Consider the following 11,000-nt stretch of genomic DNA (forward strand, 5'->3'; position numbering starts at 1 on the left):
GAAACAGTGTCTCAAATATGTAAGTGGGGTCCATTATTTATTAACTATCTAGGCTTGTTGTATTGCAATGGAAAACATTATAACTTAAACTTTACGTTTTAGATTTAGTAAATGCCTAAAAACTGAGCACAAAAAGTATTCTAGTCGAGATTATGTCATTTAAGTAATAAAAGTGGAAGAAGGTTTTTCTTTATTATCTTAATCTAACGAAATCAACCTTTTTATAAAAAATGTTAGGTATAATTCTTTATTGTACATAATGTCATATTTTTATGTATTTCATGCTCGCTATTAATTAAACTTTTTGAAAATTATCCCTGACATAGGTGTTTAATTGGTACTTAATGGATGGTCAAAATATTAAATTAATTAATATATTTTTTTATAATGAAATGAATCATTATGATTATTAATCAGAGGTTAATTTACAACTTACACCACTGCATCATTATAATACTATTTGACGAGTTGCATTTTGTTGTTCAATTGATTATTATAAGTACGGCACCGCGAATCTTTATCGTAAAGCCTTTCGGACTTCCAACGTAAAACGATCGTGACCGCGCCGGACGCGACGCCTTCGGCCTACATTCTATTCTTTCGCTCTCATTGCGCTTGTCTCTCCACTCGCACTTAACAGTTTGAATTTGGCGCGCCAACAGTAGCCATCAAGCCGCGCGCGCGTTCCAATGCCAACCGGCAACCAGTAACCGAGCGACGGATTGAAAGTTTTGCTCGTGTTATTTATTTTTTATTTGTTTTTGTGTGGTGGATGGACTTGTTTTAATGAAGAAAAGGGACCTTTTATTAAAAATATAACATTTAATATTAAGTAATAGTTAAATTAAACTATAAGTGTTTTTGTTCTCGAGATTTATTAGTGTTGTTTTTTTGTTATCAAGGCCCAGTTATCGTGCGGTCTGTGCGAACTTTTAAGCTTTACATCCTTTGTTTACGATTGGCGACGCCTACGCCAATGATAGTGTAAACGGTAGTATAGTGTCTAGTATAGTAATTCAAAATATTTATAATGGACGGAGAACGAAAAGTAAATCTTAGCGAAGGAGTCCCTCTTAATTCTTCAGGTGGTGCGAATATATTTTTGAATGCGGGTAAAAATAATAAACTAAACGACGGGACTGTTATACATCTGACAACAGGTGATATTCAGTTCCTAATAATTAAAAAGATGATAAATAGTTACAGCATAAATAATTTAAAATAATTCTTATTTTTAGAAAAGCCTACAGACGTCGGTGTCCATATCAATACTACATTTTCTATAGCGTCTTCCAAGAAAATAAAGCTTTTGTTCATATTGAACTTTCTGCTAAGTGTGATATGTATGATAATAAGTTGTTCCATTGCGTTTTATTACTGGAACGAGATGACGTCCATGCGGCGACAACTGGATGTATTAAGAGATCAGTTTTTAATACAAAACTTAAAAGATGGGTTAATCAATAACGAGAAACCTCTTCAGAGTCCATTGGTTTCCCAATTAAGGCCTGCAGCCAAACGACTGGAACATCGCGAGGGTCGCTCTGGCATTGATAAAAATGATATATCGCCAAATGCTAGACGATATTTTGTGGAGGATCTTGGTGAAGATATGCTCTTTATGGATTCAAGTAAAAAATCCCCTAGTCAATCTGTAGCACAGATACAAGATTTACCTGTATTCCACAAAGGTAAACCTAATATTTCACACAATATTACCTTAGTCATCCATCAATATTACTTGAATGAAATAATGGATCTTAATTTATTTATTTTTTCAGAGCCTCTCATCGTTCAATTTAATGGTGCCATGCCTGAAATTAACCTTGGAACACAATGTAAGTATTCTATATTACTATTCCCCATACAGTAACAATATAACAAAGAGTCATATTTGAGATATTTAGAATAAAATGGTTTCATTTAACAACAGCAAACTATTTTATTTAGAATGATAATTTATACATACCAAAGGATGTGTGGTGCAGGCTTTAAGTTATGCATTAATAAACATACAACTTATGAATCAACATTGAATATACTATGCATAATGTATCTTATTACCAGGGAATGAAGTTCAAATTCTCACACTCAGCTTATACAGTGACATAGAAAATTCTTTGAAGCATATACAGAGCTACAAATAATAAATAATTCCCATGAAGCAATCAAGTAGGACATGATTATTTAATTCTTTTTTAATATCAAACAAATGTTCAAGCGGAAGACATATAAATTCATATTTCTCTAATGCAAATATTTTTTACACATATGATGAAACAAAAAAAATATATAAAATCTCTGTACTATTCATTGACTAGAGATGGGATGTACTGTGTTACTAAGCAGATGTAGGTAATGAGATTAAAAAAATATACGCAGTGACTAACATTGTTTTGTATGTAAACAAGCACAAAGTGATAGCAATATTCTCTTATAACCTACCACTTAACTTTAATCAACACTCGTGAAGCCATATCAGATAACTCCAAGAAAGCAATTAATATTACACATACCCTAACTTATCGCATATAGACAATTGAAAATATTTTTTATTTGCACACTTAACGGTTCTGCTAGAACCCTAAATGAGGTCACTGATATATTTAGCTAATTAACTATTTTAGGAAACCAATTATGTGTTTTGCGAATGTTCAGATTCAGATAGTAGCGTCGTTTATCAATGATTTATAAATAGCCAGCTATGGCACAACGGTTTGTATTGCTCTTAATGTGTTTTAAGATTTAGTATAGCTTCCGATCTATTATTTTAGTCTCTATGTAAGAACTTAAATATAAATGTTATAAAATAAAAGATATGTATATGATTTTAGTAACCAATAAAGGTACATTTCATTGTTCACTTGTTTGTAATTTTTTTTTTTTTATTTTTAGCTTTAATCGGACCCTGGGTTAGAGACCTGGAGGTGTCAACAAAGGACAGTGAAAGTAAAATAGAACTCATTAATAATTACTTCGCTGTCAAAGAAAGTGGTTTATACATAATATATGCTCAAGTAAGTAAAATTCTCATCAAGATATACAATCTTCTTTGTTATTTTCATGATAAAAACTATTAGTACATAGATTAAAAATAATCCTCAATATGTACTAAAAGAAAATACTTTGTTGCACAGTAAGTTAGTTAAATCCTACCTTTAGACAACTAAATATAAAAGAAATTATAAGGGTATTATATACAGGCGACTGTAGAATAACAATGACTAACTTCTCAATTAATAAAGTTATCACACACTTAATAGATACTAAAATGCGTCTACTTAATATATGTATCGCATATATGAATGTCCATGTTTAAAACACTTTAATAATACCCTTGAAGGAAAACAGCCTTTTTTTATGTCAAACCTTAATCTGTTTATGTAATTCTAACAATTTAAAATTTTTCCAGGTCGTGTATCTGACACATGCGCCAAATTGCTATTTCATTTGGGCTCGGCAACCAGCACTGAAGCCTAGGTTGATCACAACCTGTGCCACCGGCGACGACGCAAGTGCTAGACCGCTGGACAAATCCCAGATATCATGCTCAGTACAGACAGTGGCTCGTCTCTACAAAGGAGACACCGTCAATATGGCCCAAAGGGAACATAACAGAACACTATGGCTCATACCTGGTTATACCTACTTTGGATTTGTAAAAATTAGTTCCTAATATGGCTGTGGTAGCAATAGTTAACTTTATGGAATGCCGGTATAAGCCCCACATACAGGGGGATGCAATATTATGATTATTTTCCATTGTTAATAATAACAGTACTGTAAGACAATACCGATTATATTATGGCATTATCGTGGAAAATTTTCTTTTAAACCCCATATGCATGTGGGGCTAGAACAAAATAATCCAGTCTCAGTTATATCGGATAAGTGTCATACAGGTCTAGTGCCATATAATTTACATTAATGATTACACTAACATCACATGAGTAAAGCAAATTAGGGTAAATTAGTAAAGGAGAAGTTATTTCAATATGAGAGAAGAAATATTAATTTTTTTTATCATAAATCTAAAAGGAAAGGTATAACTTATTTGTCTTTATAACAATAGCGATATCGTTCAACTATTATCTCTGTATAAGCACTTCCACAGCTGGTAATGAGTCCACTCTATATAGATTGTTGATTCACACCTTTTGATCTCCGATTAGTCGAAGCAATCCCACATTACGAGCCAAAATTTTTTTTGCGTTAAGTTTGACTTGTATTTTATGATTCCATTTGATGTGAATTTTTTTTTATCATCATTTTTTTTTAATGTACTTCATAATTAATAATTAGGAATTGTAAATTCTACTTAAAATTTGCTCAAGAAAGCATTTTACCTAATGTTAAGATTATTTTATATTGAAATTAAAATTTATGGCCATTGCTGAAGCGAATGTTACTATAAGAATAGTTTGTTAAGACATTGGTATAAGATTAGTTGTTAAGTTAAAATTTAGTCAAAGCCGAGTTAGTTTACTCTGAATATGGTGCTGATGTCTTTGTTGAGCTTGTGACAGTATTTAATACTAGAGTTGTATGTATAAAGTATGTACTGAATACAAGTTGGTATTTAAATGACTAGGAAGTTTAGAATTCCATTATACATATGTATAAATTGAGTGTCCTTGTTTGGTGTACCATTTGAGGTATATAAATGTTATATCTAAGTAAATAACTAAACAAATAGCTGCTACCAGACGGTACAGTGACACAAACATGTACAGATATTGTAATGTATTCAGTTACATTAAATTTACAGTCTTCCATCGTTACTATGGTCGCCTGGTGTATGGTGATATCCGTATAGCAATTGAATTTGATATATAAGTTTAGAACTAATAACTCGTTTTATAATCTGTTACCGATATGTGACTAGGATTATCATTAAAGTTAATTTGTATGATAGCATTCGATTATGGTGTCTTTGTAACTAGTGAATATTTAATGTTTGTTTCAAGTACTCCCGTCCGAAATAAATGTGCCTTAAACAGATAATCTTTGTTTTAAATATCATTTTGATCTATTTTTTTTTTTCATTAAGTTCAATTAAGTGAATTAATTGAACTAACTCTTTAGTCCAAAGTCCTAACAAAAAAAAAGAAAATGATGATTACTTTCTTCTTGGCAGTGTTTAAATTAAAAAAAAAATCCTCAAACTCTTATAATTGTCACTAATATAAAAATATGTTACACTGTTGACATTTTTTTTTAATTCACGACTAATTTGAGGATTTTTATTTGTAGTCACGTGCATCTTTACGATCTTCTTTTCGAGTACTCATACAGACAGACGAGATTTGTGAGTGAGTGAGCCGACAGCGTGATCACGATTGCTGAAAAGTAACCGAAACGTCGGGATTATGTAGGTTTTAAAATAATTAAAGTCGCGTAATAAATCCGAAAAATATCAGTTTTATTTTAATGAATACCCGCGAAAGTCTCACAGAGTCGATTTGGAATCCCCTAAAAATGATTTTGTTTACCTAAGTATTTGTATTGTGCATCGTTTTGAGTTAGGTGATACGCGCGAAGGTCGCTAGATGTCGTAACAAAATTACCGAAACTCATGGGTGGGATTCCCCCGAAATAGAGATTTCTTGTCAACAGTTGTCTAGGGGAGTTACCTTTTCCCCAAAAGGAATTAATTTTAACATTTCTTTCGTGAATATATATGTGTTATATATGCTAAGTACTTATTGTAAGTACCATCACTTTTCATGATAAAAACATTCTCGTTTAGGATTTTCCAAAAAATATAATAAAATTAGGTAAAAGAAGTGTTTTTGTTACAATAATACGTAATAATATTTTTTATTATTCTACCTAAAAATAAAACAAAGATCGTAAAAAACTGAACAAGTGTACAAAGAGCGCTCTTATCGCTAGAAAGCGATCTCTACCAAAAGAAGCCTTGGAAGGACGAAATAACAGCAATCTTTTATAATCTGTTTTACCAGTGAAAAGATATTTCATTTATGTCTTGATAATATTTAGGGTCAAACGGCTATACTTAGAACAACTATTGATAAAAAGTTAATAAAAATAAACATTGCTCTGAAAATAAGAAAATGAAGAAGAAAATATAAAAATTTTATTTTGATCCTTTTTTAAGGGTTTGTTTTTCCAATTCGGCAAAAGGAATTCTGTATAGTGTTCATGGAGCTTAAAACGTTTTAATTTCACGAGAGTTTTCTAATTACTATTTTTAGTGTTCCTTTTGTTTATTACTCAATATTTCTGCAATTACGGAACTACGTCAGCATTAAACAATTTCAGATACCAGTGGAGCCGCACAAAACTTAAATCTCTTGTCTTTACCATCACTTCCTTTGTAATTACATATATGTTACGGGAAATGAATAATGCTCAGATCGTATTACAAAATATAGACTTAATTGTTGATAAAATAAACCGGAGGCACTTCATGTTTTATTTATGAAGCAATAAATATTGTTGTACAAAAATTGGAACAATACTATTTTCTGATGGAAAAACAAATTTGTTTGAAAAAAAACTTGCTTGAGCATGAGTCGAGCATCTTCGGTATAACCTTAATAGATTAAAACTTCACTTATTCAAATATCGAACTCCATTCAAAATATTCCTTATTTATTTTATCGTGCAGTCAAAGACAGCTATTCTCAAACATTAAAGAGATAAATTTAATTGTAGCTAAAAACTTCCCTTTAATAGCTGTATTAAAAAATACAACTATTAAAAATACCAAGACTGAAAGTTCACATATCTAATTTTATTACACTGGATTAATGAGATCTAGGACTTTCGCGAATTTTATTCATTTAAATGAAACCAATATTTTTCGAATATACTACGCGCGCGATGTCATCTGTCATCACATCTCGTCTGCCCGTGATCGCTGATTACGGTTCCTGAAAAGTAACCGAAACGTCGGGAATATGTAGTTTTAACAAAAAAAATAAAGCACGCGTATATATCCGAAAAATATTAGTTTGATTTATTCTGGATTATCTGAAATTTTACAGTTATATACCTACGTATATATATGAGTATCAAATACTCTTATGTGCGCAGAGTTTTAGGAAATTAAAATGAATTAAAAAATACTTTCGAATTAAAAAGTCAGAAACTAGATTGAACAATCTAATCTCTTTATAGCTTTAGAACGAGAATCAACAAAAATAAACCTTTGATGATTTGATCTCGAAGTTCGCGAGTGTTAAGGTAGAAAAATACTTTAAGGACTATTTTATAATATAGAATGTGAGACTCACATTCTATATTATTGCTCTATTATAATATAGAATGTGAGTCTTGACTGTCTTTTCTGCTTGAGTGTGCTACGAGAATTATAAAAAATCGGCTCTGTCTTTTCATATCAACTTTTTTCTTAACTAACGTATCTGGAACAAAAAACAATGCTAGTGAAGAACGTCAGTTTTCACATATGTTATAACAATATAGCTATGAAATGAAAAATTAATGAATTTTGAAACAATAATTCCTAAAATTATTAAATCCTTAAATGAAGGAGTATGTGTGTAAGTACACGGTATGTCAGCCATCGCTTATGTTTTAGGACTTTTTGGTAATTTTCTACCTTTTATTCTTAGGTTTTCTCTACACTAGTAGTGTTAGCATCTTTCGTTTAATGTACATTTTATCTTCTCACAATTTTATCTTTTATAATTTTAGCATTTTATCTTCTGACTATTCCTTTAAATTCTACTGCAAGTCCAAAAACTATAATCTTAAGTCTGTCATGGACTTTGACCACTAGACTACAAATTTAGGGGCCAAAGAGTTAATTTAAATATCAGTACATTTTAAAGTAAACAAATTTTTTTTTACGAATTTCACACGAGTGACATCTATAAAATGTTATTAATTTTTGCTAAAGAAATCAGTTTATAAGAATTTGTATTTTTGTGTTGTTTTTTTACTTAATTGTTTTTCTACTTAAAAATTTACGGGAGCCTTGTGCCTATAATCATAATTAATAAATAGAAAAGATGAGAAAAGTTATCACCCTACAAATATAACTTGAGTTAAAGCATATCTAATGTTAGTCTTGTTAATAAAAAAATAAACCTCATGTATATTAAGTGCTTTATAAACTACGAAGTACAATAAAAAAGATAATTGATTTACTTGCATGTATCAAACACTTAATATATTTATTACAAAATACTGCAGTTATTATTCATATGATACTTGACATATATAGCCAGGCGCTAATAGTGGAATTATCCAACTATCCAAAACATGTATTCCCAAACATAGTTACGTAACAACACCAGCAATGAGCAAGGTAACATTAATATCTACGAAAAATAACACCTACCACATAAAAAGAAAAGATATATAATATATTTTCATATAAAGCAATTACCCATGTCATTAAGTAATATTAAGCATTATTGTCAGTAATAATATATATTATACAACTTATACCAAGTTTTTGTTAAGTAAAAATTATAGCTCCAAAGTATATACTTTATAACTCTGTGAGATTCATATTTTTTTCTAAATTATGGATAAATTTATTAAATATATGAAAAAAATATGAAATTTAGTATTATTTTTCATACAAATCTATATTTTTTTAAATAAGTCAGGTTCAATTGAGATTATCAAACCTACTGTCATTTTTGACAATTTATAACTGTCAACTATCAAATCAACCTTAACACCTCTCTTTCATTATTGTTTTTAGAACCTTAAGTATTTAATAATATTTTCCCATTAAACGCGATGCTATCGAGGTATTATTTATATCTATAAAAAAATACCTGTTTAATAAATCAAGGGTTTGCAAATCATGTCATGTATAACTATTTACAGGTTAAGAATTCGGCAGGATTTTAAGTATTTTATGAGATGTTTATCGGATAAGGTGCCAGAACACGATGCTGGAATGCCCGAGATCAAAACTAAAAATCCCAAAGATCAAAAGAAATCTTCAGATGCCACTGATAAAATTCAATCTCTTTTGAAAAGTATGATGGCAGAACCTAAAATCTCGGACAGTGAATACCGAGAGCGATTTACTACAGCTCCCGAGCGACGAAAAAACCAAATTGCAGATGAAGTAGAAGTTAAAATAGAAAAAATAGGTATTCCATATCCATATTAACTTTCCCAAACGAATTTACAATGTATTTATAACATTTTATTATTAGAGGAATCCATAACAAAAGCAGCCGAAGATGTTGCCCAGACACTTGGTGGTAATGTGAAACAGACCGAAGCAGAACTTCTTTCAAGGGTACTCGGTAAAATCAATCAAACATCTACAACCCTTAGGTAATATTACAAATCATTTACCAACCCTAGTGGCTGCTTGTTAGAATTAGAATTACTATCATTCATATTATGAATATCAGGATAAATAGAATATTATAAAATATAGAAATAAAATAGTATCACACAAATTTATTATTTAAACTAATCTCATTATATATCTATGTAATAAGTCATAATAATATATTCTTTAGCTAATTTTACAAAAATGGTTAACTTAATTTTGAATACATTTGATAAAATAATATGCATGTTTCATGTTCAAAGCTCAAAAACTAAGAATTTTTTAAATCCAATAAGGGCCAGCATTGTTTCATAAATGCATATCTTGTGATAAATAATCAAATATAATTAAATGTTTCCAGTGATTTGATTGTTGGCATGAAAGTAGATAGGTCTAAAGACAGAGAGGATCCGGCACAGTGGGAAAACAGAGGCCAACAAGTCAAACGTCTAGTGACAAAGTCTAAATCGGATAGTATCAGAAACAATCAGAGAAAATCCACCAATCAGAGAGATTCTCAACAGTCAAGACCGAACAGGAAGTAAGATTTATATTAAGCTTTAAATACTATAAGTTTTCTTTTGAAAGCAATAGAAATATAAAATGTAATTTACACTTCTTAAATGGTTGGACATGATATTTAATTTAACTTATTAAATATTGATTAGGTGAATGAAGTTTAGTATAAAAACTATATTGTAATAAAATAAAATATATATTCATTCAGTTAATATTATCTAGAAACTTCTTTATTATGACTTCTAGAATAGAATTTCTCATAATTAAACAAATCTTACTAATAAAAAATATGTAGGTACAATGACAATTACATTGTACCCAAAGTTCATACCTTGTGCTGCATTAAATCCATACTACAAGAACTGTTAATGTGGATATTAGTAACCAAGTGATGGTAAAATCATGCTGAGACTTTATAAAATACCTTTTCAATTTCCACAGTTTACCGCAAATAAGTACAGTGAATATATTCAGTGGAGAGCCCCTGGGCATTTTCCGGAAAGAGGGTCCGGTCAATCATGGTACAAAGTTAGAAGTCTGGGAAGAACTTAACAAACGGGAACTGCTGTTAGCGACGTCACAACCCCCAGCAAATTATTTCCAAAAAATGATTCTCTGGACCGAACAAGGAAAAGTGTGGAAATTTCCAATAAACAATGAGCAAGGTATATTAGTTTGAAGTATATAATGTTTATTTGTTCCAAAGCTCTAATCAAATTTTTGCACTCTACAATCATTGGTTTATAGATTTTTTTTTATTAAAGGCAGTATCGAGTGTTGCTTATACAATTTTGTGTGAGTTAATTCCATTTGTCTTTTAGTACTTATCAAGCTCTCTTTTAGGCATGGAAGAAGAACAAAATGTCCACTTCTCTGAACATATCTTCCTTGACGCTCATTTGGAAGGCTGGTGTCCCACCAAAGGTCCTATACGGCATTTCATGGAACTGGTGTGTGTGGGACTCTCAAAAAATGCTTTTTACACGGTCAAAGAGAAAAAGGATCACATCATGTGGTACAAGGAATACTTTGAATCCAAAAAAGACATGCTTCAAGACATGGGAGTGTGGGACGCAAAACCTCAACCGACAAGTGAGGCCTCGACGTAGTAGTATTGTAAATGTTCATTAGAGAATAGAATTCACTTAAAATTATATATGCGTATTATTTTCTATGATTATCACAA

At 30.5% G+C, this 11,000-nt stretch overlaps 2 protein-coding genes across 3 annotated transcripts; both read left to right on the forward strand.

Annotated features, from left to right (window-relative positions):
* Positions 1 to 525: 525 nt before the first annotated feature.
* On the forward strand, positions 526 to 5,004 carry LOC116779192 (uncharacterized). 2 transcript variants are annotated; one of them, XM_032673389.2, is made up of 5 exons: positions 526 to 1,112; positions 1,239 to 1,691; positions 1,782 to 1,838; positions 2,896 to 3,017; positions 3,413 to 5,004. In XM_032673389.2, exons 1-5 carry the CDS (start codon positions 1,031 to 1,033, stop codon positions 3,674 to 3,676), a joined length of 978 nt encoding a protein of 325 aa, XP_032529280.2. In that variant the 5' UTR covers positions 526 to 1,030; the 3' UTR covers positions 3,677 to 5,004. The 2 variants fall into 2 exon arrangements, with proteins under 2 accessions (XP_032529280.2, XP_032529279.2); XM_032673388.2 differs by having other exon boundaries at positions 527 to 1,160.
* Positions 5,005 to 8,626: 3,622 nt separating this feature from the next.
* LOC116778962 (small ribosomal subunit protein mS31) lies at positions 8,627 to 10,968 on the forward strand. Its single transcript, XM_032673074.2, has 6 exons — positions 8,627 to 8,753; positions 8,833 to 9,104; positions 9,171 to 9,294; positions 9,657 to 9,836; positions 10,256 to 10,479; positions 10,658 to 10,968. Exons 1-6 carry the CDS (start codon positions 8,743 to 8,745, stop codon positions 10,921 to 10,923), a joined length of 1,077 nt encoding a protein of 358 aa, XP_032528965.2. The 5' UTR covers positions 8,627 to 8,742; the 3' UTR covers positions 10,924 to 10,968.
* Positions 10,969 to 11,000: the final 32 nt, after the last annotated feature.

Source organism: Danaus plexippus, chromosome 6, assembly GCF_018135715.1.
Source record: "Danaus plexippus chromosome 6, MEX_DaPlex, whole genome shotgun sequence".
In the NCBI taxonomy this organism is placed as follows: domain Eukaryota; kingdom Metazoa; phylum Arthropoda; class Insecta; order Lepidoptera; family Nymphalidae; genus Danaus; species Danaus plexippus.

Bases quoted from the DNA above. Each gene is read 5' to 3' on its own strand.
- LOC116779192 (XM_032673388.2), top strand. From the start codon at position 1,031: ATGGACGGAGAACGAAAAGTAAATCTTAGCGAAGGAGTCCCTCTTAAT. The intron at 1,161-1,238 runs GTGATATTCAGT...TCTTATTTTTAG, and splicing joins TGTTATACATCTGACAACAG to AAAAGCCTACAGACGTCGGT. The intron at 1,839-2,895 runs GTAAGTATTCTA...TTTTATTTTTAG, and splicing joins AATTAACCTTGGAACACAAT to CTTTAATCGGACCCTGGGTT.
- LOC116778962 (XM_032673074.2), top strand. The intron at 9,295-9,656 runs GTAATATTACAA...AAATGTTTCCAG, and splicing joins CAAACATCTACAACCCTTAG to TGATTTGATTGTTGGCATGA. The intron at 9,837-10,255 runs GTAAGATTTATA...CAATTTCCACAG, and splicing joins CAGTCAAGACCGAACAGGAA to TTTACCGCAAATAAGTACAG.